The sequence below is a fragment of the Lonchura striata genome, chromosome 22, assembly GCF_046129695.1.
Source record: "Lonchura striata isolate bLonStr1 chromosome 22, bLonStr1.mat, whole genome shotgun sequence".
NCBI lineage: Eukaryota > Metazoa > Chordata > Aves > Passeriformes > Estrildidae > Lonchura > Lonchura striata.
Genome location: NC_134624.1, coordinates 385639 through 413307, shown reverse-complemented (window position 1 = coordinate 413307; position 27669 = coordinate 385639). Strand labels below are relative to the sequence as shown.

General features: G+C 45.2%; 2 protein-coding genes across 7 annotated transcripts in view; one reads left to right on the top strand and one right to left on the bottom strand.

Annotated features, from left to right (window-relative positions):
- SPTAN1 (spectrin alpha, non-erythrocytic 1) overlaps positions 1 to 15406 on the top strand; it is a 45354-nt gene extending 29948 nt beyond the window's left edge. For 4 of the 6 annotated variants that reach the window (XM_021551405.2, XM_021551406.2, XM_021551403.3 and 1 more), the window contains 23 exons: positions 283 to 386; positions 514 to 676; positions 1162 to 1176; positions 2551 to 2682; positions 3010 to 3147; positions 3499 to 3603; positions 3818 to 4026; positions 4697 to 4817; positions 4939 to 5060; positions 5529 to 5661; positions 6033 to 6131; positions 6398 to 6557; positions 6778 to 6854; positions 7006 to 7215; positions 7450 to 7746; positions 8221 to 8333; positions 9141 to 9158; positions 12218 to 12272; positions 12797 to 12993; positions 13384 to 13437; positions 13846 to 13992; positions 14282 to 14429; positions 15083 to 15406. In XM_021551405.2, coding sequence (XP_021407080.1) covers positions 283 to 386; positions 514 to 676; positions 1162 to 1176; positions 2551 to 2682; positions 3010 to 3147; positions 3499 to 3603; positions 3818 to 4026; positions 4697 to 4817; positions 4939 to 5060; positions 5529 to 5661; positions 6033 to 6131; positions 6398 to 6557; positions 6778 to 6854; positions 7006 to 7215; positions 7450 to 7746; positions 8221 to 8333; positions 9141 to 9158; positions 12218 to 12272; positions 12797 to 12993; positions 13384 to 13437; positions 13846 to 13992; positions 14282 to 14429; positions 15083 to 15208 — 2943 coding nt within the window. In that variant the 3' untranslated portion in view covers positions 15209 to 15406. The remainder of the gene's footprint in view (positions 1 to 282; positions 387 to 513; positions 677 to 1161; positions 1177 to 2550; positions 2683 to 3009; positions 3148 to 3498; positions 3604 to 3817; positions 4027 to 4696; positions 4818 to 4938; positions 5061 to 5528; positions 5662 to 6032; positions 6132 to 6397; positions 6558 to 6777; positions 6855 to 7005; positions 7216 to 7449; positions 7747 to 8220; positions 8334 to 9140; positions 9159 to 12217; positions 12273 to 12796; positions 12994 to 13383; positions 13438 to 13845; positions 13993 to 14281; positions 14430 to 15082) is intronic. The other 2 variants (XM_077787794.1, XM_077787793.1) reach the window with 1 other exon arrangement.
- On the bottom strand, positions 15390 to 22170 carry DYNC2I2 (dynein 2 intermediate chain 2). Its single transcript, XM_021551409.3, has 9 exons — positions 22036 to 22170; positions 21202 to 21456; positions 20419 to 20528; positions 19266 to 19423; positions 18720 to 18829; positions 17858 to 18025; positions 17251 to 17483; positions 16396 to 16553; positions 15390 to 15808 (listed from the first exon to the last, which is right to left on the bottom strand). Exons 1-9 carry the CDS (start codon positions 22111 to 22113, stop codon positions 15570 to 15572), a joined length of 1509 nt encoding a protein of 502 aa, XP_021407084.3. The 5' UTR covers positions 22114 to 22170; the 3' UTR covers positions 15390 to 15569.
- Between the last annotated feature and the right edge of the window lie 5499 nt (positions 22171 to 27669).

The following is a 27669-nucleotide window of genomic DNA, read 5'->3' as shown; positions in this document are numbered from 1 at the left end:
GAAAAGGGTATATTTCCAGTTTCTTGTAGCAGAAAACTGCCTATATTTATTGAGAGATCATACTGCTGTAGTTTTTAGCTCAGAAGAGCCTTTTTTCCTAAAAGCCACAGGTGAAAAGTGTTCTAAGTTGAACTCTGCAATCCTGTAGAAGAGAGACTTCCATCGTAGGGTCCTAATAATGTGTATTTAAAGAAGATAAAAAGGCTTGTTCAGTTCAAGACACTGCTCATCATTTGATTTTAGGGAACCACAGTTCTAATTCATGGTTTCTGGTTTGAATAGGAAGAGAAAATTGCTGTCCTGCAGTCCTTTGCTGACCAGCTGATTGCTGCAGATCATTACGCCAAGGGAGTCATTGCCAACAGACGCAACGAGGTCCTGGACAGGTCAGTGCTGCCTGGGAGGAGGAGGCAGATGACTGGAAATCCTCTTTAGGGATGTTTTGTAGCTGCTGAAGGTGATGCCTCATGTGGCTCTAGTGTTTTGTTCATTGTATGTGTCAAATTACTACAGGTGGCTTCGTCTGAAAGCCCAAATGATTGAGAAGAGATCGAAGCTGGGAGAGTCTCAGACCCTCCAGCAGTTCAGTCGTGATGTAGATGAAATAGAAGCCTGGATCAGTGAAAAGCTCCAGACTGCAAGTGATGAGTCCTATAAGGATCCCACAAATATCCAGGTGAATGTGGTTCTTAGCTTAAAAATCAGAATATCACTGTTAACTTTGCAAGGCTTCCTCTGGTTTGAAAATCCATGCTGAGGAATTCTTGTTCAGAGATGACAGAATACTGCATCATGTTGGACATGTTCTCCTTTTAACAAGGAGAAAATGGAAGTTACATTATGCATGAAAGGAGACCCAAAATAGGACTTGGTTAGTAATTATTCATGCCTCTAATTAATTATTCATGCATATAATTAATAAGATATGTGGTATCTGCAGCAGAAAGTTTCCTAAAGAAACCCAAGTGGCTGTTCTGTCTCTCTCCCAGCATCTAGACAATAAAGAAATTGAATTCTTGGGTCTCAACTCTTTTACATTATACAATGTGAAATCTCATTTATTTTTCACTATTAAGGAATAAAGTTTGCCTCTTATGTTTTAATTCTGGTTTATGAAGTAGTATGAATGCACTGAACTACTTCTCTCAATCTGTTTTATAGCTTTCCAAACTGCTGGTAAGTAGTTTGGACTAGCCCTGGTATGTGAATTTATTTTCTCTGTATAAGCTTCTGTGTAAGCCCAAGCTCTGGTTGCTGCTCCATCCATCAGTTCATGCAATTTCTGTTTTCTGTTAGTTCTTGACCTCCATCCAGGTACAGCTGTTGATCCTCGTCCTATGGGTGTGGCTTTTTTGTTCATTCCTATTCAGCATCATTTATTTATGTATTTGTTTTGCAGGTGTTCTGCATGATCTGTTTAATCTGTGCTGTGTAATTATGTAGTTTAATCTTTTTTAGGAGTTAGCCCATAGGAAAATGGAGTTCGATCCTCCTATTTCAGAAATTTGGTTGTTGGATCATCACTTGTGATGATTTAACACAGGGCATAATGTCAAATCCATGAGCTTGTGTTTGTAGAATCAGATGCTGAAGGTGGAGGATTCAGTTAATGATAGATCTTGATTGGCTTAGTTCTTGCAAGAGCATAGAAAAGAATAAAACAAAAAGAACACTCCAGAAAAAGAGATGTACCAGATGGAAAGCTGACAGCACTTGTAAGAATCTAAGAAGTGGAGTAAAATGAGGATATGTGGAAGGAGAAGATAGAACAAAGAAAGGGGAAGCTAACGAGTAAGAAATGAAGGAATGATTTGTCACTTCAGAGTGTGGTACATTAAATTACTATTTTTTTTAGTTTGGGAAAAAAAATCGTATTAAACTAGAAAGGCTTGTCTACAATTTGTTGTCATGGTAATTATATAGAGATATGCAATTGGCAGCTTTTAAATTGAATTTTCCAAGTGGGTTGATCTAGCTTTGAAGGATATGCTTCCCCAAATGCTTTGAAGGATATGCTTCCCCAAATCTCAGGATTTGTGGTTTACAGTTCCCAAAATGGAGCAGTTCATGCAGAATTTCTCATACCAGTGCTATAATATTTTTTTCCTTTTTTATTTTTGATCTAACATTTCCTTTCATTCCATTCTCTAGGACACTCTCTACCCATGTCCAATGTCACTAGCATTTCCAGTTTATACTTGCAAATTCTGTCTTGTCACTTTTGTGTTGTTGTCATATTCCTGGTGGGTGGATGGATCATGCATACATGAGAGCTGCACACTCCTTCCCACACCAAGGCTCCTGTTGTTCTCATGGTGGTCTCAATTTGGCAGAGAAAAATTCTTACCAAATAATTCAGTTACATTTTTTAGAGAAGTTTTTGGCTGATAATTCAGTATTTATCTATGTAACCACTGGAGCGAGCAATAAATACCCAACCCAGAGAGAACTTGAGCTCAGCCTGTGCACAAAGCTGATGACCACCCAGCCCATGAGAACAACGGAGGAGCCCTTTGTGCAGTGCTGATGGTGTTGGGTTTGTCCTTGCAGAGCAAGCACCAGAAGCACCAGGCCTTCGAAGCCGAGCTCCACGCCAACGCCGACCGCATCCGCGGCGTCATCGACATGGGCAACTCCCTCATCGAGAGGGGCGCGTGCGCCGGCAGCGAGGACGCCGTCAAGGTGGGCACCTTCGAGCCTTGCTTGGCTTTGCTTTGAGCAGTGTTTTGGTAACTGAGGCAGGACAGCGTCCCTCCAGAATAAATCTTGCTTTATAGAAGCTTTTGTATCTCAACTACACAGTGTAGATCAGGTGAATCATTCTGCTTTGGTCTCAAGGAGGGTAAATTTTCTGATCCTCTGAGGTGTAAATTATAGCTGGGCAGCTTGAAATAGTGACTCTAACTTGCATACCTGGAATCAACAGCCGAACTTCCACCATGTTATGGTTTTGCATTGATCAGAACTTTTTTCATCTTTCATTTACTTATTTTTCCCATTTTCTGACAGGCACGCCTGGCTGCCCTGGCTGACCAGTGGCAATTCCTGGTACAGAAATCAGCAGAGAAGAGTCAGAAACTGAAAGAAGCTAATAAGCAGCAGAATTTCAATACTGGAATTAAGGATTTTGACTTTTGGCTTTCAGAGGTAATAAGATGGGAATTAATTATTTGCAAAGTGGGTTTTTTTCCACTTTTTATTACCTTTGCTGATGTTAGATTTTGTGGAACACTGTTTACCTTTGAGCAAGTCTAGGTTTACTTTAAAGAAAACCTATTACTAGTGAAATTCTTGCCTATGTGTTCATGTTATTAGTTATTAGCAATAAGGTAAGAAGAAGCAAATTTGCATGGAACCTTTTAGGTATTAAACAGGTGACATGGTAAAAGTTTAGCAGAAAATTGAGAAGTAATTTGCATGGTTTTAAAACATTATAGTTTCAAGGAGCTTGTGAAACACAATTTGTTCTTCATTCCATATTTCCTTCTCCATCCACAGGTGGAGGCTTTGTTGGCATCTGAAGACTATGGGAAGGACTTGGCATCTGTTAACAACCTTCTGAAAAAACACCAGTTACTGGAAGCTGATATATCTGCACATGAGGTATTGTTTTCCCTTTTAGTTTTGGAAGATAAAGCGTGGTCATAAGCAAATTCTGTAGGTACAGCTCCTGATACCTGCTTCAATCACAGACTTGTTGAAATGTGGTTTCTAGCAAAACCTGTGACTACAAGTCAGATTCTGATTTTCATCCTGACATAAGGAGCACAGAAACAAGCTCTGAACAATCCCTCCTCTCTCTCCCCTCCGTGTCCAGGACCGCCTGAAGGACCTGAACAGCCAGGCTGACAGTCTGATGACCAGCAGTGCCTTTGACACGTCCCAGGTGAAGGACAAGCGCGAGACCATCAACGGGCGCTTCCAGCGCATCAAGGGCATGGCCAGCGCCCGCCGCGCCAAACTCAACGAGAGCCACCGCCTGCACCAGTTCTTCCGTGACATGGACGACGAGGAGTCCTGGATCAAGTGGGTGCTTGGGAAGGTCTGGGCTTGCCAGTGTTGCTCATATCCTTTAGTGTGGCTTCAGAGCTGCCTTCCAACAGCTGTGCATCTATAGGAGATGACCTTTGCTGCCAGTCCAGAAAAACTGTTTTGGGTGTGGTTTCTTATCTGCAGTTTTCTTTGGTCAAATCCCAGTAAGCAGAAAAACACTGTTTAGACTCAGACATTTCATTCTAGTCTTTCTGGAAAAGCTCCTACCAAAAATTCAAATACTTTTCAGTTTCAAGTACTTTCTTGATTCTAGCCAGTTGTTGCAATTAATCAAATGGTCTTCCTACATTGATGTTAGTACCTCAAGAAGAGAGAAAGTCATGAGGCTGATAGAAATCATTCAAATTAGAGCACTTATTTTGTCATGCTTTTAAAACAAAATTTGGACAACTTTACAAAATACATCTATATTTTTTAAAAAGAAAACAGTACAGAGAAATTCTGTCCTTCAAAGATAAATGTTGGACTCTCTGCCAAGAGCCACTTGCTGTTTGCTAGTAACTCTTGTACACATCTTACATCCAAGATCTTTGTGCAATGCAAAGCAGTTGTGTATCTGAGGGGTTTTTTGTTTTCTTTGTCAGGTTTGACCTTTAGAAGTAATTTTCATATTTTATATTTCTCTATTCTCTGTTGAATTTAGAGAGAAGAAACTGTTGGTTAGTTCAGAGGACTATGGCAGAGACCTGACTGGTGTGCAGAATCTGAGGAAGAAACACAAGCGCTTAGAAGCAGAATTAGCTGCCCACGAACCTGCTATCCAGGTAAAACCCTGTCCCCATGGCAAATTTCTCTATAAGAGATGAAAACCAGCAGTAGTTTTGCTGGAGCCTAAACAATGCACATAGGAAGGCAGGTGATGTTCCAGTAACTGTTTCTCTTTAGGGTGTTCTGGACACGGGTAAGAAGCTTTCAGATGACAACACAATTGGAAAGGAGGAGATACAGCAGAGACTGGCTCAGTTTGTGGATCACTGGAAAGAGTTAAAACAGTTGGCAGCTGCTAGGTATGAATTTGTGTAAAATTCAGTATTAATTCAAAGTTACATGGACTCATAATTATCAGATTTACAGAATTTCAGGGTATGGGTTATTAGGAATATGATGTAACAGCATCTATTACTGATCACAGACTCTACAAGATTATTGGCAGTGTTCCTCAGTAGAAACATTAGCCTCTTTTTGAGGTGTATGTTGTGTTTAGCCTTTTCTTGCACCAGTGGAAACCATAGGCTTACAATTAGCTGTCTTTAATCCACTTCCAGGAGATTTTTCCTGATTAGAAACTGTTGGGAGAGAGTGCTTCAGTCCTTTGGCAGCTGCAGACTTTGTAGTCCAAGGAATTCCTAGAGCTCCAGCCATGGCTGCTGCTGGAGGAGTGAAGTGTGAATGATTAGGTTCAGGCTCTGCACATTGTTTTTATATCTTATATCTCAATGCCATAAAACTGATCCAATTGCACCTTCCCCACACAGGGGCCAGCGTCTGGAGGAGTCTCTGGAGTATCAGCAGTTTGTAGCAAATGTTGAGGAAGAAGAAGCGTGGATCAATGAGAAAATGACACTGGTAGCCAGTGAGGATTATGGGGACACACTTGCTGCTATTCAGGTATGGAGGAAATTGGCAGCACTTTATTGTTGTATTCCTGCTGCTTAGAGCATAACAAACCTTTTCTTTAACTGTCTTTACAATTTACAGGTTATTGTTTATTTCTTTTGAAGTCTTACATTGTAAAAAATATAAATTCATTCTATGAAAGCATCCCAGTAATGTTATTTCCTTTAGAAATTACTTGTAGATTAATGTAGCTTTGCATCTCTTGACCTCTGATTGGAAGTCAGTCTCCGTTTCCTTTTGTTCACAAAAAACCAGTTGTGCTAACCAGCTAAGATTAATTTTTGACAGAAAACGTTTATGCTAACTGATTTATAAAATGGTGAGAAATTATTTTTATAAGTGCCTGTGTCTTGTATTTGCAGGGCTTGCTGAAGAAGCACGAGGCATTTGAGACTGATTTTACTGTCCACAAGGACAGAGTGAATGATGTCTGTGCTAATGGAGAGGATCTCATTAAAAAGGTGAGCATGAACTAGAGAAACCTTCAAAGGCTCCCTAGGACATCTTCATGTTACAGTAGACTTTCTCTTCTCTCTCATGTCTTTGAAAAGAGCTCTTACTCATTTTTTTTGCAGCTGAATGAGCTGTTAGTGTTCCACTTTCAAAGCTGTTTCTGAGACAATACCTTTCAGCTGAAGTCCTTGCTCTGTCACCAGCATCCTGAATGCCTCAGATGACTTCAACATTTTATAGCATGGCTATATTTCTTTTCCTCCCTGTCACACAGAACAATCACCACGAGGCAAACATCACTGCCAAGATGAAGGGGCTCAGAGGCAAGGTATCAGATCTGGAGAAAGCAGCAGCTCAGAGGAAAGCCAAATTGGATGAGAACTCAGCCTTCCTCCAGTTCAACTGGAAAGCAGATGTGGTGGAGTCATGGATAGGTATGTTCTGTGCTGAAGTACAATATTTGCTAACAAACAAACATTAAACTCTTTCATTTCCGAAAGTGTCTGGTAGGTCCTCATGTACTGTTGTAACAAGCAGACCTAAGAGTAATCAGTAGTGCTGTCCCTGCTTTGTGCCTCTGTAACCTGATCTGGAACAGAGCGAATGTCTGAGATGGAGAAATGACATTTTTGCAAAATTTGTTTAATTTTCCAGGAGAGAAGGAAAACAGTCTGAAGACAGATGATTACGGACGTGACCTCTCTTCAGTGCAAACCTTGCTCACCAAACAGGTCAGTGCTGATGCTGCTTCCACCCCATGAGGGAGGGACCAGCTGAACTCCTGTGAACACACAAGAATCTATACGTGAAATATATGCAGGCTATTGGAAAGGCTAAAGAAAAATAAAATCTCAAATATCTTTTGTTCTTTTAATGCTTCAGGAAACATTTGATGCTGGACTTCAGGCTTTCCAGCAGGAGGGAATTGCAAACATCACTGCTCTGAAAGACCAGCTGCTCGCAGCCAAGCACATCCAGTCCAAGGCCATCGAGGCCCGGCATGCTTCCTTGATGAAACGCTGGAATCAGCTACTGGCTAATTCTGCTACCAGGAAAAAGAAACTCTTGGAAGCTCAGGAGCACTTCAGAAAGGTGAGTGGCCAACCATGGGGCTACAAAAATCTAATTGCACACTTGATAAAAAATACACACTTGCAACTTCTGTAGCTTGTTCATGATTTTGCAACTAATGATTTTGGAGATCCTGGAGAATTTAAATAAGAATTTTTGAGATGCTTCCAAGGCAAAACCCTTGCATGTTAATTCCATGTGAGCTCATATAGAGTATTTCCATTACTGAACAACTGGATGTTTTCTCTCTTTAAGGTTGAGGATCTCTTTCTGACCTTTGCAAAGAAGGCCTCTGCCTTCAACAGCTGGTTTGAGAATGCTGAGGAGGACCTGACGGATCCTGTGCGCTGCAACTCACTGGAGGAAATCAAAGCCCTGAGAGAAGCTCACGATGCTTTCCGTTCCTCCCTGAGTTCTGCCCAAGCTGATTTCAACCAGCTGGCAGAGCTTGATCGCCAGATCAAGAGCTTCCGTGTGGCCTCCAACCCCTACACTTGGTTCACTATGGAGGCTCTTGAAGAAACCTGGAGGAATCTGCAGAAAATTATCAAGGCAAGTCAGTGAGGGAAAGAGTCTCTTCATATTTTATGACCTTTCAGTTGTCCCTGGAAGTCGTTCTCTGAGATAATGGGAACAAGAATTTGTCACAATACAGTCAGAATACCTCAAAATTTGTGAGAAAAATTGCTGTTAACTATAAACTTGTGCTATTGTCAGTTGTTCTCATGGTTTTCCATTTGTGGCTCTTCCAAAGGCAAGACACATGTGTCTCACTTTCTGACTGTAATAGAAATTTAACTTCTCTGCTATGCAGTGAAGCAACTGCTGGTTCAGTTGCAGTTCTCAGGACTTAAGTTCTGAATTACCACCTGAGATGCTTTTCTCTAGGCATCCTGGACACCAAGCATTCAATGTTGTTTTGTGGCTCAGAACTGTGCTGGTATGCAGCTTTTAGTTTTTGCTTTCTGTTACAGGATGAGACCAATCCCTTTTATTTTTCTGAAATTACTGTTGTTCATTTCTCAGGAACGTGAACTGGAGCTGCAGAAGGAACAGCGAAGGCAGGAAGAAAATGACAAACTGCGTCAGGAATTTGCTCAGCATGCCAATGCCTTCCATCAGTGGATTCAGGAGACCAGGTATAGTTTCTTTCCAGGACCTGCCCTTAGAAAACCCCTTAGGTAGTATTTGTGTGCATCCTCTATCTCTTTGGACTGTCAAAGTTGTAAATGTCTCCTACTGAAAAACAGCTCATCAGGACTTGTCCATTCCCTGCAGTTGGGATTTGAGGGAGGCCCCATTAGCTACAGGGGAAAGGAAAACCCTGGAACACCAGACTTTAGAAATGTTCCTATTTCTGAATTAATTTTCCTGCAGTAATTCCAGTTATCCAGGACTTCATTTTTCTCCAGTTATTCCTGAACTAGGCTGTAGCACAGCTGGGGAGGTGGAGCACAAATAGCTCCAAGCAGATTCTGAAGTGCCAGCAGCATTTCTGTTAATGCCCCTTTTGTACTGAGCAGTATATTGGGAATCTTACTGGTATTCAAACAGAGAAGCATGTGAAAAGAGCTTAAAACTTTGTAATAATTTCCCTGGGCTGCTGTCTAATAATAACCTTCTCTGAGGAGAGGGAGTAAAGAACAACTCTGTTAGAAATAAAAAGTCTTAAGGTTGAGCATTGCAGGTGCCTGCACTCAGTCAGTGCTGTCAGCAGCTCTGACAGGTTCTGGTTGGGGGTCAGAGGAGGTGAGTTCTGTGCTATGTAACCCTGTGATTCTCTGTCTGTGTGTTTACAAACAGTTCTGTATGTGTCTTCATGAAATAATGAAATATAAATATGATTTTTAACTTTTTGATGTTTGCTTCCCACCCAAATCTCTATCCCTCTCTTACTGTCTTGTCTCTGTCCTGCTGCCTGATGTTTGGATCTTCACATTCTACAGGACTTACCTGCTAGATGGGTTAGTATTGAATTTTGTATCTTTCAAATTTTGGTGACGTGTTCTGCTCTGTGTGTTTTCTCCTGTTGTTACATTGCTTGTGAAAGCTGTGCTCAAATCCCTATTATTTGAAAAGAGCAACCTTTTGCTGAGGTGCACAGACACAGGAAATAAGATTTTGGAATAGTTACCTATAAACCAGTAGGAACATAACCATCTCCTAGTCAAAAGCAGAATTACAATAGGCAGCCACTGGCACACCATAGAAGCCCTGACTTTTGCTTTCTCTGAGGGCTTGCACAGGAAAAGGCCCTGAAGTTAAGAAGATATGTGCGAGTGTAGCTGCTTTCCACAGGCAGGCTATTCTGACATTTCCAGTTTTTCAGCTTAAGAGACTTGCTTAGTGAAATAAAACATTTGACCATAACTGTTCTGAGAACAATGAAATATCCAAACGTTTGATAAGGAGAACAGGTTCTTACAGCATTTCGCTGATACTATATATCTTAAACCCCCTGTAGTTTGCAAATAGGAACTGCCCGTTTTTAATCTGCTGCAGAACCGTGGCCCACACAGATTTTAGCCTTGACAGAAGAAAACCAACCTTCCAACCATGAATTCAAGAAGCTGTTGGAATTTGCCAGCAGTTTTTAGCCCACGCTGTGTCCACAGCAATGGTTCCTGATGAAGATGTGTGCTGGCCATTTGTCTGAAAGTGGAAAGGAAATGATGAGATGTTTAAATGTTTTCAGACTACCAAAGCCTCTGCAAATGTGTCTGTCTAGTTAAATTCCTTCAGCAGGACGAGTTTCAGCACAGTGGAAGCTTTGTGATAAGATGTGATGTCAAATGCCAGCAGTCTGTGGGCCAGGGCAGAGGCTCTCTGTGTGAGCCTGTGCACAGGGCTGGAGGAGGCCAGGGCCTTGCTCCTAAAGTGAAACCTTTTCCTAATAGAAGGATGGAATCTTCACAGATAATTCTGCTGCTTAGTTACCCTGTAATGATCAGTCTCTTATGTTCTGCCAGATAAAAAATAGTTTGCCCTGATTTTGTTGTACAGTTTAATGGAACGGAGCAGATTTTCCTGGAATGGATGCTGAATTCCCTGCTCCTTTGTCAAGTAGTGACGTAGATTAGTTCTGGTATCCAAGAACGAGTGAACAGAAAGGAGCCATTCACTGAAAGACACAGGGTCAGAGTTAGAGATCCTCATGCCAGGCTCTTTTGTTGAACAAATTACCAGAGGGCTGCTGATATGCCAGGCAGAATTTGTCCCTAATTCTCTGTGAATAGATTAAAAGCATGGATTTAGTTCCAAGAGGCACTGGCTGTGCTTAGCCTGGCTTGGCAAGAGGGAAGGCAGAGCTTCAAGGAAGTGTCAGAAGAAGAGGTGCACTCCTTGCTTTGCAGCTTGTTTGTGCCCAGCACTGCCTGGGAGGGGTGTTCTTTGGGGAAGGGAGGAAGAACAATTTGGAATTTAGAAAAATAATGCTTTTAAACAATCTGTAGATGAGCTAACTGCAAAACTTCAGTTTGTCTCTTACCAAGACTCACTTTTTTGTGACTTACAGGAAAATAATAACAGTTTATTTTTGTGTATGTGCAACCAGCATTTAAATAATTCTCTCATGAAGTACCTGGCTTGTGTTTGCTGCAAGGCAGTGCTGGCTTGGAGTATGGCTCCATTGCAGTGGCTGTGTTTTGGTGTGTTCTTTCCTCTGTTCTTTCTTTCTTCCTTTTTGGAATTTACTTGGTTTCTTTCCTTTGACTAGCATAGCATATCGTCGTGTCATTCGTGTCTATCAGTATGAAGTTGGGGATGATCTATCTGGAAGGTTTTTTTCCTCTTATTTTCTTACCTCACTTTGGTTTTCAAACGCACTCGTTAATTCCAAGGCTCGCTTTCCTTCCAACTAACTTTCACGGCTTAGAGATGCTTGGAGGTTTTTTCCCTGTTGGTTCTTTCCACGGTTGGTTCCCAGCTTCCTGCTCAAGGCTCTGGGCGTGCGCTGCATCTCTAGGCGGGCGTTGAGTCTGAGCCTTAACCCTGTGGTGAGAAACACCCAGATGGTTGGTGCATTTTCATTGCTACAGAGTGATTCAGCACTTGAAATCCCCATTCTCAAGAAGCTCAAAAACATGTGGGAAGACAGAGTCCAGTGGGGATGAAAACCTGGTTTTAGTGACTGAAATACCAGAGATTCAGGTTTTAGGACCTTTAATACCCCAGAGTCAGAGGATGCCCCACCTGCACAGCCCCCAGACTCACTGTCCATGTGGGTCATCGAGTGCGAGCTCTCACCGTACGTGTTGGAAGGACAGAGATTCCCAAACACGGCTGCTTAGAGATTGCTTGGGATCTTGGGGTGGGGGAAAGCAGCATCCAGAGACTGTCCATAGCTAGTCTGTATGAAGATCTTGGAGCCCCTGGCCACTGTGGGGACCTGCATGTAAAGCTCAGGGTGAAAATCACTGGCCAGAGTGGCTGAGCCTCAGCTGCTCTGAGTGCAGCATGGAGAGGTGGGGTGGGAAAGGCACCTTTCCACCAGGCACTGCTGAGCAGCAGAGGTCTGTAGCTCTCTGCAAGCATTATGCCACAATAAGACTACTTTTCAACCAAACCAGTAGTTCTCACCATCTTTTTTTTCCCTCATTTTCCCCTTTGTAACACACCTTCGTAGAGCTCCTGTACCTGACTGCAAATATAGCCCATCCCCAGTGACTCACCTGCAGTTGGTGTGTGTGGTGTGTGCTGGGCACGGGGCAGGGAGGTGGGACTGCACTAAATTCTAATTCCATGAGGTCCAGTACAGCGGGTGCTTTGAGTCTGGCATGAAGTGTGGCTGCTGATCACGTTGCCTTTCAAATGGGGCTAGAAATTAACTATATACAGAAATAAGAATCAGACAAAATGTACAGTGTCAGTCTGAAATAGGATGAGTCAGAAGAAACAAAACACAAAACCAGTGTTTAAGTATCTGAAAGGATTTTTCATTTCAAGGAAGGACTGTTAATTTCAAGCCCCACATGCCATTTTTTTATAAGATAAGTGCCTTCTCTCACTGTTGTTCTGTGTTTAGGTCATGTATGGTGGAGGAATCGGGAACACTGGAGTCACAGCTAGAAGCTACAAAAGTAAGTGATGTGCACCTATGGCTAAAACGGCATTTCCAGCTGGCTTGGGAACACAGAGCGGGAAGGGAAATGCATGGAATTGTGTGGGAAAATGTTAATTGATTTTAGCCATTTGGAATACTGAAGAGACCGCTGGGATTTTCTGTTTACATATCTGATGTTTGCTTACATCGCAGGTCATTAAACAATAGTGATGTAGTTTTCCCTTTTTATTCCTTTTTCCTAAAGGAGGTGGGGTAGGGCAGAGAGGAGACAGTATTTTTAGCACATCTCCTAATAAGAAGGTTTTTATTCTCCAGAACTGGCTTGCATGCCCTGGTTTCCAATAGTGAGCATGAAGATGAGCATTGCCCTGAATCTTATTTCACAGATCCCAGTATATGGACATAAAGTCCTAGGAGAAAAAGAAGGGTATAATTCTTCCTCCCCTGCCAGCCTCTGTTCTAACTTTTTAAGGGTTTTTTTGTTTTTTGGTTTTTTTTTGGTGCTCCATGATTTCTCTCCTCTTTGCTCCCTTCTCACAGCGCAAGCACCAAGAGATCCGAGCTATGAGGAGCCAGCTGAAGAAGATTGAGGACCTTGGAGCAGCCATGGAAGAGGCACTTATCTTGGACAACAAATACACAGAACACAGCACTGTGGGGCTGGCACAGCAGTGGGACCAGCTGGACCAGCTGGGGATGAGGATGCAACACAACCTGGAACAGCAGATCCAAGCCCGGTACTGCCTGGCCCACGTGTGGTTTGAAGTGTCTGACGGGGGGTGGGAGGGAAGACAGGAGCCACAGCTGCCCATGCCTGCAGCCAGCCTTGCATGGTCTGTGCTGAAGAGTCTCCTGTGCTCAGAACAATGGATGCAGTGAGCTTGTACAGCCCCGCCACCTCCCAGATCCCTTCAGAGGGATGAAGTGAGCAATTTTGGAATAGCTCCTGTTGGCCATGAGCAAGGGTGGGATCTCAGTGGAACAGTTTTATTCTGTGGAATAAGTGCGTACAAGGTTCCCACATGGAATGGTTGTTTGCTCCTTTGTCCTCACTGTGTGGTGCAGCTGCTGGACTCAGACTACCACAGCTCAGGAACTGCTACTCATCTTTGCTGCTTCCTTTTCAGGAACACCACTGGAGTCACTGAGGAGGCCCTGAAGGAGTTCAGCATGATGTTCAAGTGAGTTTTAAGGAACACAGGCCAGAGGAAGGCTTGGGAGATATTTCTGGCAGGTGGATGGCCCCTGTTTGCAGGATCCATTTGTGGCTCCATTGTTGTCTGCCCTACTTTGTGCTGAGCCGCTCCATTCTCTGCCAGAGGGCAACAGCCTGCAGCCCCTGCTGCTGACAGTGCCAATGCATTCCAGCTGGGAATACAGCTGCGGTTTTTTTGGTGGGGAATGGGTGGGTTTTAAGCAAAGTTAATAATTTGTGCATATTTTTCATGTATGCTAGGTAGAACTATTTATTGATACAAACTCATTTGTACAGAATAGGGGCTGGTTCTAAGCTTGATCTAGTTTTCTGCTCATTTTACAGCTCTCAGGACTCAAGAACTAACATATGTGGGTTCTGGTTTTGTTTTTAGGCACTTTGACAAGGACAAATCTGGACGACTTAATCACCAGGAGTTTAAGTCTTGCTTACGCTCTCTCGGCTACGATCTGCCCATGGTTGAGGAAGGAGAGCCAGACCCTGAGTTTGAGTCTATTCTTGACACTGTAGATCCCAACAGGTATGCGAGTTGGACCTTTCTGTACTGCAGAATATGTGGGGGTGTTGGCTGGGGAGTTGGCTGGAAGGTCCTTCATGGGCTGAGAGCTGTGGTTGTTTTTAGAGTGACTCATGTGAAAGCCTTTAGGAAGGCAAGATTGACGTTTGTAAAGAAGAAATTCACTTTGAGAGAATGATCTGGTGTTGAGTCTCCTGCATTAAGACTTTTACTCCTTCCAGAACAGCTCCAGCCCCTCTCTGGAGGGCCTGGCAGTGCTGCTCTGGGTGCTCACACTGTGTTTCGCTGGCAGGGATGGACACGTCTCGCTGCAGGAGTACATGGCCTTCATGATCAGCCGGGAAACGGAGAACGTGAAATCCAGCGAGGAGATCGAGAGCGCTTTCCGCGCCCTCAGCTCCGAGGGGAAGCCCTACGTGACCAAGGAGGAGCTCTACCAGGTAAGTGCTGGTTGTCAACCCCCAGGGAGGAACACAAGACTTTGATTCATAGATAAAGTCCAGCACTAATGGCTTGGAGGCTAATGTCACTGGGGCCGAGTCAGTTCTGACCCTCCAGGGGATCCCCTGCAGCAAACACAGAGGTTGCGTTCTTGTAGAGGAAGAGGAAAAGCTTTATGTACCAAAGAACTGTTCAGGTTGAATAAACCAAGAGCTACTCAAGGGCCTTGAAGGGAGTGCACTGTCCTCAGAACTTCCCTTCCATCATTTGGGAAATTATAGATGGGGGATGTTTCTCCCGACAGCAATTCAAAGGAAAAGCTTAAGCCTAAGTTTAGACAGTATGAACATCTCCTCCCTCTCACTGCCCTGCCAAAACAGCAAGTTTTTCCTGTCTGAATACTACCAGCTGGCAGGGAAATAAAGAGTTTGCAGTGCTTCCTTGTCCCAGTTACCTGTTCTGTCTTCTGTTTGGTGGGAAGACTCTGGTCAGGCCTTCCAACCCTTAGCGCAATAGTGCCAACAGCCAGAGCATTTCCATGCTGGGTGTAGCTGTGCTGCTCTGGTTTCTGCCCCGGGGAATGGGAGGGCTGCCTGTCAATGCCCCTTGGCAGCCCCACAGCCCTCTCACCCCCACGCTGTCTCTCTTTCAGAACCTGACCCGGGAACAGGCCGATTATTGCATCTCTCACATGAAACCCTACATGGATGGCAAGGGCAGGGAACTGCCTTCTGCCTACGACTACATAGAATTTACACGTTCACTCTTTGTGAATTGATCTGAAACACTGGTACCAAAAGATGCAAAGGACATGCTCACGTTTGCTGACTGTAGCTCTGCATGTGTCTCTCTCTCTTTGTGCTCTACAATAATCAATGTTACTTTATGATGTAACCTTAAAGTGCTTAGCTTAAAACTCTTAGGGAACAGAAACATGTTGCAGTGTGCTTCAATAAAAGTTACTGGTCGAACCACATCATCTTGTATTTAATGGTTGAATGAAAATTTAACTGTTATGTGGAGGCAACTCCAGCTGTTTGTTACCTGTGTTTTCCACACTAACACTGGAACAGGTGAGTGGGGAACTGTTCCTGGTGTCAGGGCAGTTACAAGCTTCACACAGCCGTCGTGCTGCTCCCTCAGTCCATGATCTCACTTGCCAGCTGCTCCAGGTGACTCATCTCCCTTGGTCCCTGCTCAGTGAAGCCGGAGCTCAGCTGCCAGACTTTGACTGTCCCAGCAGCATCCCCTGCTGCCAGGAGCCGCGTGTGCTTGGTGTTGAATTCCAAACAATACACAGGGCAGTCACTCACAGACTGCTTCAGGGACACTGTGGGCTTCTGCATGCTCCTCGCCAGGTCAAACAGGTGCACCTCTCCTGCAGACACAGACATTCATTGCAGCTTCATGGCAACAGACATTGTATCTAACAGCAGGTAAGTATCTGCTTAGTCTGGCACTGAGAGTTATTTTTAACCTGTTTCTCCTGCTGATGGGTGTCTAGGCTGTGACAGACAGCTGACATTACTGCAGGCAGCATGGATTTGTTCTACTGTCAGAAACCTGAAACTAGCTTGCCAAATTTTGTGAAATCTCTATTCTTTAACTCAAAAATGTTTGGGCAATTTTCTAAGGAGAAAAAGATTTCATTTTAAACCATTAGTTCTGGAAGTAGATGTCAAAAACAAGCTGGAAATAGATTTAGCCACAGTGATCTTGCTGTGCTGTATTCCTGTGAATACACACTGTGGTAACAGATTTAAGGGTACCATCAGAAGTGAAAAATGACTGCTGGTTCACCTTGTTAAAAGTTAGAAATTACTCCTTTGTATTAATTACACAGTGAAAACAATGGCCACTGTTCTTTGCTTGTGCAATCTGCTAATCAGTGCAATCGATCTGATTAATTAATACCCAGCACACTCTTAATTTTATGCTCAAGAGGAGGCACCTGCAGTTACTTGCCTTCCCCAGATGCAGCTGCAAAAACCAGTGGTCGAACTGGAGACCAGCATACACAGAACAGGTATTTCTTTGATAACTGTAGAGCAAAGAGGGGCTGTGTCTGCAACATGGAGTGCAAGTGAACTTGTCCATCGGTCCCACAGCTCAGAAAGAGGTTCCTGGGGGAGGGAGAAAACAAGAAACAGCTCTTTTTGTTCCATTGCTAGCGATAAAGAACAGAAATCAGTCAAGGAGCATGACCTCGGACAATATTCCTGCTTTGTAAAGGTCTGTGTTTCCTAAAGCAGCAATTGCCAGGCTGTGCTGTGGGCTGTTTGTTACTGCCCCCAATTAAGCTTAATGAGGGCTTGTATTGACCACTGAGGGGTTGTGGCCCAGGGCTGCCAGAAAACTGCTGATCTAGAGCTGAGCATTGTGTGAGCTGGACTTATCTCATGCAAATTAAACGCAAACCTGGGCTGTCAGCATGTTTCACAGAAACAGGGCTTGGGGCCTCCACGGATGGTGGGTGAATTGCTGGCAGAGATGGGAGCTTCTCATTTAAATTCTGGCAGCTACTGATGTCAGAAAAATCTTCAGTAAGATACTTAGAGATCTGCCCAAGTGAAGGACTTTTTCATTGCCTTGGCTTTAAATTGAGTATTAATTGTAACAAACAGGATGATCTAAGGAAGGTGCTCATGTGCCCACATACAGCATAGTCGAGTAGGCAGCTTCACCAGAGCCAGTGGCTGTTTCCCCCACAACGGGAAGTTCCTAAAGCCAGGTGACCCTTTTTTGGAACTTGTACGCAGCCCCAGGGGCTATTTTGTGTTTAGAGCCAGGCAGTGATCGTTTCCCACATGCAGCACTTGCCTGTGGAAGGGCGAGCAGCTCACGGAGTACACGGGCCCAGCGTGAGGGGAGAAGGCGAGTTCTGCCGGTGCCCTGAGGGGAACGGAGCCCCCCGAGCGCGGCAGAGCCGGAGCCTGGGCCAGGGTGGAGCAGCGCAGGCAGAACCCGCCTTCCACACCCACAACGAACACGCCGGCATCGAAGTGCGAGAAGGACAGCGAGGTCACCCCCACGGCTGCCTCTCCCCAGGCCACCTGGGCAAAGAGACACAGAGCTGGTGTGAGCTGGGGCTCCCGAGAGGGGCCCAGCGGGCTGTTCACAGCACAGCTCGTGACAGCTCCGTGTTTGTAGCACTGAATCCTTCCTACAAATGGGTTCACATCAATTAACACCACAAGCAAGTTCTCCGTCCCGGCAACTTCTCTTTAGAGCATGGCAAAACCTCAGCTGTTGTCAGGGTCTTGTAAGAATGATTTCTGTTCAGCAAAGGAGCTGTGGATCAAGGGTGTGTGTGTGTTCAGAAGGGGCTTTTCCTGGCCCTTCCTGGAACACAGCAAACTCTGACACTTGGGCTCCAGGGTTCAGAATGTTTTTGTGGGAAGAGCGCTCTTTGAGCCGCTGAACTCACCTTCTTCAGCCGAGTGCTGCGAGGGATCTGCTGAGCCACGATGGCAAATCCTTCAGCCAAGGCCAGCCGCCCATCCCGCTCCTCCCTCCACACGAGGATCTTCCCGTCTGTGGCCACACTCAACAGCCGGGCGTGGTTTCTGTGCTTGGTGTCAGGTAACCAGGTAACCTGTTCAAATGCCATGAGCTCAGGAAAACGGGGACTGTCACAACTGCCCAGCCCGTGCAGCCTGCGGTGACACAGAGCAGAGCCAGGCACCAGCCTGGTACCAAACGAGCTGCTGCTGGGAGCTGGCACAGATGCAAGGAGAGAAACACATCCAGTGTTCAGGGCTGAATCTCCATTGCAGTTTCTATGGTTCACCTGCCCTCAGTTTTGGGATGGGCATTTATGGCACTTTCACCCAGCTCTAAAGAACAGCATTTTCCTGAGTGAGTAGCAGATTAGAAAAATACACAGAATGTCCAGAGTCACAAGGCCCCAAAAGGGCAAAATCCTTTGGAAGCCAGACTGCATGACATGCTCGTAAATGTCCTAAAAGTATGTGGCTTTAAGCTTCCAAGGTCAGTGACACTTTCTCATTTGCGTTTTCAAACCACTCCAAATATCATTGCTGCATCTTCCTTAATAAATTATTGGGATTTGGGAATGGCTCTGCTCTTCATTTATCCTGGACAGTGAGAAGTTATTTTTTACAGGCTGTTCAGGAGCTAGATTTGGGAGCAAACAGCCAACCAAAAAAGAATATAACTGCTGAAATGTCTGTGAATTGCCTGGCTGTGGATGGGAACCGAAGGGATGACACAAAGCAGTGGCAACACTCACCTGCCCAGCCCTGTCTGCTGCCAGTGTTCTCTGTTACCTGATAGACTGGGTCAGTGTGGGTGTCATCTGTCATCCCTGTCCTCCAGACCACAGGGTCTTCTGTTCTGCTGGTGTCCCACACCACCAACTCCCCATTGAACAGGCCACCTGAAAGGACAAATATAAAACATCTAAGGTGTGACAGCTCAGAACATATGCACAAATAGAGCAATGGTGGAAACAGACCCACCAGCTTCAAAGGTTGGGCAGTTCTGTGCAGAGCACAGCCAGTTCTGGTGTAAGAAAATATTGCTCTGCTGAAATAAGTTTATTCCCTTACAGCCAGGGCTGGATTTCCTTTGGAATTTCCTCCCTCTGAGAAGAGGATATAAAGGCAGGTGTCACTGCAGAGGCACCAAGTCCCAGTTCAGATGCAACAGTGCACTTAGCTGTGTTGGTAGGCATTAGTTTCTCAGTTTGAGGAGCTGCAATGCTGTTCCTTTACAGGAAATCTGAGGCTGGGCTCAGAGAGAGAAACCAAAGGATCGAGGTTGCAGGAAAAAAGAGTATGTTTCAAGCATGGTCTGAAGTAAGAACAACCCACCAGCTATCAGTGATGGCTGGGAGGGATGGAAAGCCAGGCACATGACAGAACTGGGAACATCCACCACCAGGTCAGGGTGCTGTGCATTCAACCCTCTTCTGTCCAGATTCCAGGTACAAACATAGGATTTTTCTGTGCTCCAGTCCCCATCATCCAACCTGAAAAACAAAAAGCTACACCTTGCTTTGTGTGTTCCAGAAGATTCCAGTCTAGCAGAGCTCCGAGATTCCCCCCTGGTCATCACCTTAGTGTGCTGCTTTGTGTCTCTTGAAGGAATCATGAGGGGATGGAACTTCTCTGGGGGCTGGTTTATACAGGATGTGACAGGACACATGTCTGTGCTTACAGCAAAGTGGCAGCTAGAAAATTTTGGGTACAATTTCCCTATTCCAAGACCTACTCACCATTCAAATAATGGGAACAATCAAAAGGGTGCATATGGAAAGTTCATGGAAGGAATTCTGCTGAGGGTACCCACAGACACAGAAACCACATCCTCATCTGCAAAGATTTGTAGACTGGGAGAGCAGAAGGAACAACTAACATACAGGTTTGCCCTGTTTTACTCTTCCCTATGCATTCTCTCATGGAAACCCTTTTTGCTGGGGCTTTTAAGCTAAGGAAAGGGGAGCATAAAAAAAAAAAAAAAGGGCAGCAGTAGGGCCAAGAAAGAGGGGGCTGCTACAGATGTTAATGGATTAGATAAATGATCTGTGAAACCCTTATTTCAGACATCATTAAACATGTTATTACATGTCCATGGCACCAGGCATGAACAGGTGCCAGGTTCATCCAGGGTGCTCAGAGACCACATTAAACATCATGATCTCAGTGAAGATAAAGTGCATTCTCCCAAACCTCACCTACAGATATTTGCAAGTGGATCTGCTTTTTACATTTTTCAAACAGAATCTACCTAGAAACAAATCAGTAACATCATGCATCCATTTTCAGGGTCGAGAGAAGGTAGAAGAAATAAAAGATGTAATTCAGGACTTGCCTGAGATTTTGTTACTTTGAAGGGATATATATATATATATATATATATATGTCAGTTTATTACTGCAGAAAAAGCAAACATATCTTGACCTCAGGTCAGTCTGAGACATCACATCAGCCTCAGCTGCACTCCCAAATCCATCTGGATACCCACCGGCCATAGGCACATGCAATGACAGATCCTGTGGCATTCCATGAAACACTGGTGACCTGCAGGTTTTGATCCTGAGCCTCTGGGTAGGACAATGTATGCAAACACAACACCTGGAAGAGATCAAATCCAAGCACTGAGGCAACAATCTCTAAACAGAGCTAAATGAGATCTGTGCCCATCCCTGATGTGATTGTGTGGTTACAGTGTTGGTTTTCCTCAGTCCAAGAATTTATGTGAAAAGGTTGTTGAATTCCTGTTGGGAAACAAACCCACAGCACAACTGTCGCTGAAACACAACCTCTCAGACAGTGCACAGCTCTGAAAGGCTGTGCCTAGGAGTTTACAGCAGCTGCCAGGTGAGTTTGGCACTCACTGAGCTTCACAAGTAACAGTTTGAAAATGCCAGTCCCAACATGTACTGTCTGATACAAATTACTTCCATTCCTAAGTACCATGCAGTAAACAAATATAATCTAAGCAGGCAGAGCTGCCAACTCACTGAGTACAACTCCTCCTAGATCCCTGCTAGGCTGGAGTGCTCTGAAGGAGCTGCAGAAAAGCCTACACCAACTGCAGGCTTCCTGCTCTCACTGCTGCTACAGCTCAGTCACCAGCAGGAAGAACAGTTTTACCAAGCAAGGAGAAAGCTGAAAAAAAACCCAAGGCAACCCAACTGGTAATGTTTCATTATTAGAACCTGGTAAGAACAATCACAGCAATAAGGACTGACAACTTAGAGTAACTGAACTCTGCTTGGACAATGACCTGAATTCTGTCACTTACTGTTTCATCCTGATCTGTCCAGTTCACTTCAAAGCCATCAAAGGCATGACTTTTCCAGTTTTTATTTAGTTCTTTGACAACAGCACCCTCCACTCTCTGAAGGAATGACAGAAGCCCAGTGTAATCTACTTGGACTTCTTGCTGGAAGTCTTGGACAGCATCTTTGCTCTGTTCTGTCTGCACCGCAGCATCTCGGGCTGTATGAGACTGTGCTGCAGCTTCTGCTGTTGAAATTTTCCCAGTCTGGCAAGTTTTCTAGTGAAAAAAGACAGACATTCTATAATCCAAGCGGAAAAACAAGTTGTTGCACAGCGCATTAAAAACCCCTTCCCGCCGTTTCACGGAGACATTCCAGCCCCTCTGCACAGCTCTGGATCATGGTTAAACACAGGCTACCGCCGTACCTGCCCAGGGGCTGGTGATGAGTTTGTGACCTTCCCACAATCGGATGGGAGGCAGAGATGCCCGACTGCCAGTCAGACTCGGGCAGCGCTCTAAAGCATGGAATGGGAAGGCCGGGAGAAGGCAGACAGCGAGCGAGCAGCGCACACGGGGACAGCGCAGCACTATCAGCTCTCCAACTGCGGGCGGCAGTTCGCACACAGAGCTACCTAAACCGGCAAAACGCTGACGGGGCGGACACAGGCCCCGCTGCCCCACCGGTGCCAACAACTCCGACCGGGAGCCGCGGCACCTGCCGGGCGGACGCGGACCACCAGGGAGGGGAAGTCGGGGCAGATCCCAGAAGGTCCGGGGAAGGCGCAGCCTTGGCAGCCGCCCCTCCCGGCCCGGCGGTACCGGAGCGCGGAGCGGGGCCGCGCCGGGGTCTCTCACCGCCTCGCAGCGCGCGCTCCGGGCGCTCCTCCACAGCGACTGCACGTCGGCGCCGGGCGCCGCCCTGTCCGCGAACATGCCGGGACCGGGGGGGGCCCGGGGCGATCGGCGGCCGCGGCCCGCGGCGCTCCCACCGCCCGCGCCTCCGGTTCCCATGGAAACGGGCGCGCGGTGGCGTCACCCCAACGAGCCCGCCGGCCCGCGAGCGGTAAACTGAGGCGGGCGGGGCCATGTTGGGGAAGGGCGCGGGGCGGCGGTGCTGCGCGGGCGGTGGTTCCGTGCGGGAGAGCGGTGCGGTCTATCCCGGCACTTTCGCTAGAGCCGTGGGTGCGGCTGAGGCTGCTGCTTCCCCTTCGGCCGCTCCCGCCGTAGCTGCGCTGGGGCCCGGCTGGTCCCCACGAGCGGCAGCGCAGGCGAAGGGCGCGGGGCTGCCAGGAGTTAAGATGGCGGCGGGGAGGGGGCGACAAAGCCGAGCGCGGTGCGGGGCGGGTCTGGGCCGCCCTGTGAGGGGAGCTCTAGCTGGCTGTCACCGTGTGGTTGCCCAGGGAATGGGGCGCACTTAGTGCCCGGGGTGTGCTCTGCTCGTTGTGCTCGCTGCCGCCGTTGGTTTTGCTGGGGGAATGAGGGTAATTGGTGCCGAGGGTGAGTTTCCGTGCGGCCGGGCTGGCTGCACGCCCGCGGGGCAGCTGGCCGGGAGCCGCCCGCTACCTGGGAAACAGCCCCTGAGCCGGGTAACCTGTGCTGTCCTGTCCGCAGGGACACTGACCGGGGCTGTAGCTTCTTTAAGTGATTATTCCTAACAGGTATGGCTCTGCTTGGAGATTTTTTCTAACTAACTCATTGGAACAACTTGGTGCACGGGCTAAATTTAGTGCTGGCATAAGCAGGCACAGATGCACCAACTTCAGTGGAGTTATTCCGGCTGCTCTGGGAAGGAGTCTGGCCTGTGTGTAGGAATCAAGATTGCAGGATACAGAGCAGGAGCTCAGCAGAGCGATCATAGCACTTTCACCTCTTGAGCACATGTGAGTCCGTTTATATCACAGCTGAGTGCAGTGGTTCGTCTGAGGAATTTAAAGTACTACACAATTAACAGTGAAGTAAGAGTCCCTAAAACGAATGGTAAAGAACTCTTACAGCCATTTTACAGACAGTGAAACTAGAGCAGAAAGAGGTTCAGTGGCACCTCCTTCAAAAGCAAAAAGTCTCAATGGAACTGAATCCTCTAGAATTTCAAATCCTGGAGTGGACCATCATGATACCCCGTAGAAGAGACAAGAACATAAAAGCATAAACACTCTTGGGCTGGACTGATGGCCCTTTTAGCCCACAGGAGTTAATCTGAATTTCCAAAGTTCAAGCTTGGCCTCTCCAGCAGCAGCTGGTTCATGTGGAAGTGTGAGCAATGGCAGAGACTGCCTGGGTGTATCTGAGCACTTTCCCAGCCCACTTCTGTAGGCAGGCTCCTCACTTTGGGTCATTGCATGGGGCAGCTTTTTATGTGTTGAAAAACTGATACTAAATATTTGAACCCAATAGCAGAGTAGTTTTCTTAAGAATGTCTTAATACTTAAAATTTATCTTCTGTAAATAGATCATTTTCAGTCATCAATAAATTATCTTATATAATTAGAACTTCCAAGGCATATGATTCCTTAGTAGAAGAGTAAATATTATGAGTGTGAATTAATATACAGGCTGCATCATCATAAAAATGCTAAGCACAAACTGCAAATTAAAAACTTTATAAACTTATCGGGGGGACTTAAGGAAAAAAGTTTGTGGTTTTTTGAGATGGCAAAGAGATAAGAAAACTGGAATTTAGGTATGTGAAACAGACCAAAATAAATCCATTTTTTTAGCCAGTAGTATGCAAAGTTACTGCAAATGTAGAACATGTTCTCTGTAACATGGTGCATGTCTGGGCTTTTTCTTCCCTGAGGATGAGAAAGGAGCAAACAGCTCCAGACAAGGACTGTTCTAAGTAACTGCACTTTGATCCTTTATTCCAATTTCTCTGATTTGCTGAGGTTTTGATATATAAAAGGTATTTCAGGAAATCTTACGTTGCTTTTTTTTCCTGGCCTGGCAGTATCAGACATATGGATGTTTTTGTCTTCACATCATCAGAAATAAGGCAAAATCGGGGATGAGTGGGGGAGGGCTGTTACTTGCCTGAGGCTACCCAGTTTCTTTTAAGTGGCTGCTTTTACGGGGCTGATCTGTGCTTTTTCCTTCCAGTTTCACGAGACACAGTATAGGAAGTTTTAACTTTTACATAATGGAGCAAAACAGCATCAAAAAACAACAAAAGAAGGCTGAGGTAAAGAAAAAAAACAAAAATTAAAAGTGAGGGAGAAAACATCAGGAAAAAGCTGCACGCTAGCGTGTGATCACTGTGACCTGAGCAAAAGAAATACTCGGAGCTGCATCTCAGTAAAAATTCCCCCACTAGTGGGTGCAGTCGCTGCCCTCGATTTGTGATAAATGCAACTATTCAGTTCTGTTGAGGCTCCAGACAGGCGAAACAGGAGATTGTACCCGAAAACGGAGAGTCGTAACTGAGCCTTCTCCTTTTACACCTTCCCCTTCATTCCTTCCACCCCAAACAGATGCATGTAAAGAGGAATAAAACAACAAGCACAGATCAATCGGCCGTGAGAGAGTTCTTGGACTTAGTCTGGCAGGGAGTGGCTTGACAGGGGATCGAAAGTATTGCCTTTGGTGTTTGATGACTGTTCAGAGGAACAAAACCTCATACATATTCTTTATTCATAGCAAACCACAGCCAACAAACAGAACTCTTCAACCGACAGCAAGGGTTTTGTCACTCCAGAACCTACTTGTTTCTTCAGCTCCTATAACCAGCAAGACCTAATGCTGTTCCCTGATAGTTCTCATCCTACCTGTGCACAGCTGAACAGCCTGAGGGGACAGATGAGGTCTGCCTGAGGCCTGGGAACTGAACTATTGCCTTTGCATTAACCAAAGGATGTAACCTGGAGTTTGAAGTGGCTTTATGCTGATATTTTGTGCTTGTCATTTGACTATAGACAATATCTGATCAGTTACTCCCATGTTTCTTTTTTTGTTAGAAATTCATGATTTTAAAATTCACCAAACCTTAGTGGAAGTGAGGTCCCCACAGCTGTCAGTGTTGAACCCATGTCCATGTACCCCACTAGGTGCTCAGGAGCCTGATGAGGGTTCAGGTCCTCGTGTGGATTCTATGTGTTACCTCAAGCCGTGTGACTCCCCCAGCTATTTCTTTTCCAGTGCCATCTGTAACAGGCTCATGCATTTTCTCTAATTTGTGACCTCCTTTTCCCTGTCCCCCCTCCCAAATGTCCCTGCAAATGCTCTGCCTTTTTGCTTTGAAAACCTATTTTTCCTTCTTAGCAGAAAACACCAGCTTGCTTCTGAAGTCCTGTTATGCCAAAAGACATGATACATTATCAAAAGAATCCATCTCCATTAAAATCATGACCTACTGTGCTTTGCAGAATTAGTCGGGGGTTCCTTATAAATATGGGTGTGATTTCTTGCCCTGTGCAGGTATTGTTTATCCCCTATTCATTCCTTCATGATTAATAATAAGACAAAGATTTTAGTCAAGTGTAAGCAGAGCAGGAAGGAGCAGGGGGGAAGCTCTGTGGCAGGTGGCAGCAAGTTACCGCCACAGGGGCACAAAGGCGCTGCCGGCAGGGTTGGAATGGCAAGCAGAGCTGGCACGGGGCCGAGTGCCACGGATTGTCCAAAGAGGCATCTGTGAAAGGCTCAGGATCCTCAATCCTGGCTGCCATGGTGCTCTGAACTCAGTGGCAGCTGGGAGTCTCTGCCTTGGGCAGGGGATTGCTGCTGTCAACAAGGTGACTGGCAGTGTCTCTCTGCTTTTGGTCTCAGCAGCCTCTAGTTCCTGCTGAGTTCGTAGCAGCATGTCCAGCATCTCATCTCAGAAATAAAGGTACAGTCTGCTGTTGCCAGTCCTCAAAGGTACCTGACCCTTTGCAGTGCTGACAGCATGAAAGAAAGCAGAGATCCCTTAAATTAATCCCATGTTCAGTAAACATGCATGACTAAAAATTAGTTATCTGTTCTGTACATCACTTCATCAACTCATATTGCATCTGTAGTGTCTCAAACAGTTGTTGGAATTTTAACTGCTATGTTTAAAGCCAGTGGCTGTATTAGAAAATAATGTGGACAGATATTAATCCTCTAAACAGAACTGGCTTTCCTTGGCAAAAGTGATTTCAAAACAGGACATTCAGAAGTAAGTTGTTACACTCCACTTGGTACAGTCAGATCTGTGTTTGTGTAAAGCAAGCAAGCAGAATTTGCATGATAGTTCTGGGTTGCTCTTCAGAAATATCTGTATTTATTTAATTTCAAGCATGCCACTTTTATTTCTGAGACATTATTTCTATGAATACTGAATTTTCAATAAATACATCTTAGTTTTACTGGGGAATGGATATGTAATTTAAGACTGGAGAAGAAAATAATGTTTCTACCATATTAGCTAATGCAACAGGAAAGACAGATTTGCAAGGACTCCTTTTTCTGTTATAAATTCTACCTCCATTTAGCAAGTTTGCATATTGCCAGATTAGCTAGACCAGCAAAAACACTTACTGTGAAAGCCACTTCTTAAATGGCAAATAAAAATATCTCATTTGATTTTTTTTATCCCAAGTATAACAGAGATTACAAAGAATCACAGAATGTATTATACAAGCACAGAGAGATAACTTGACAAACTTATGCACTGCAGAAAGATGATCACCTTCTCAAAAGCACATGGAAGATGAAGGGAAGCAGAGTATCTTGTATAGACAAATTGGATGTGTCAGTACAAGTGTTTTAACTGCTCGCAGAAAATGCCAAGTGATTTGTAATGATCACTTTCTTTTTATCGTCTCCCTTTATCTTGTAGCAGAGTGACAGTCTGGTACTGAGAAATAACAGAATGAACCACCCCTACAGCCTGTTTCTGTGACTTCTTTCTTCAGTATATATGTAGGGCTCCCAACACAAGTACTGATCCCAGTCCAGCTTGGAAAAAAAAAAAAAAAAAAAAAAAAAAGGGAAAACATGACAAAACAGGGCTTAAGCAGCATGAATGTGCCTCTCTCTGGAGAAATGTAAAAGACAATTGCACCAATTACATGCTGGTTTTGGAACTCCATGTAGCTTAAGCCTATTGAAATATATATTTGTGAGCAGGAGTGGAGGGGAAGGAAGATGCTCTGGAATGAGGCCTGGAGCTGGAATGCTGTTGTAAAGGCAGCAGTAGGAGGGAGAGCTATAAACTGGCTGCAATCCTCAAATTTAAAAAAAGGTCCGGAAACATTTAAATGCCAAATTATGTGACACCTTTCATTCCTGTTTTTTCTTTTGTCCTTAGTTTTCCATTTAATTGACTGAAACTTTTCCTATTTATGCCACCAACTGTGTAAGCTGGGCTGACTAAAGGCATTTTTATTTTTCTCTACTCTAGCCTGACAAACTGCTTATGCAACAGCTTACACCTTTAATAACACCAATAAAACTGCATCAGAACTTAAAAAAACCCCCAGATTTCTTAGCATCAAGGCCTGAGAGAACTTGCTGCAGTGCTGGCATGTGACAGGA

Excerpts from the sequence above, each read along its gene's own strand:
- DYNC2I2 (XM_021551409.3), bottom strand. The coding sequence starts at position 22,113 with ATGTTCGCGGACAGGGCGGCGCCCGGCGCCGACGTGCAGTCGCTGTGG. Across the intron at positions 17,484-17,857 it reads GCAGCACTCGGCTGAAGAAG|GTGGCCTGGGGAGAGGCAGC; the intron begins GTGAGTTCAGCG and ends CTCTTTGCCCAG. Across the intron at positions 15,809-16,395 it reads TGCAGCTGCATCTGGGGAAG|GAGAGGTGCACCTGTTTGAC; the intron begins GCAAGTAACTGC and ends CTGTGTCTGCAG.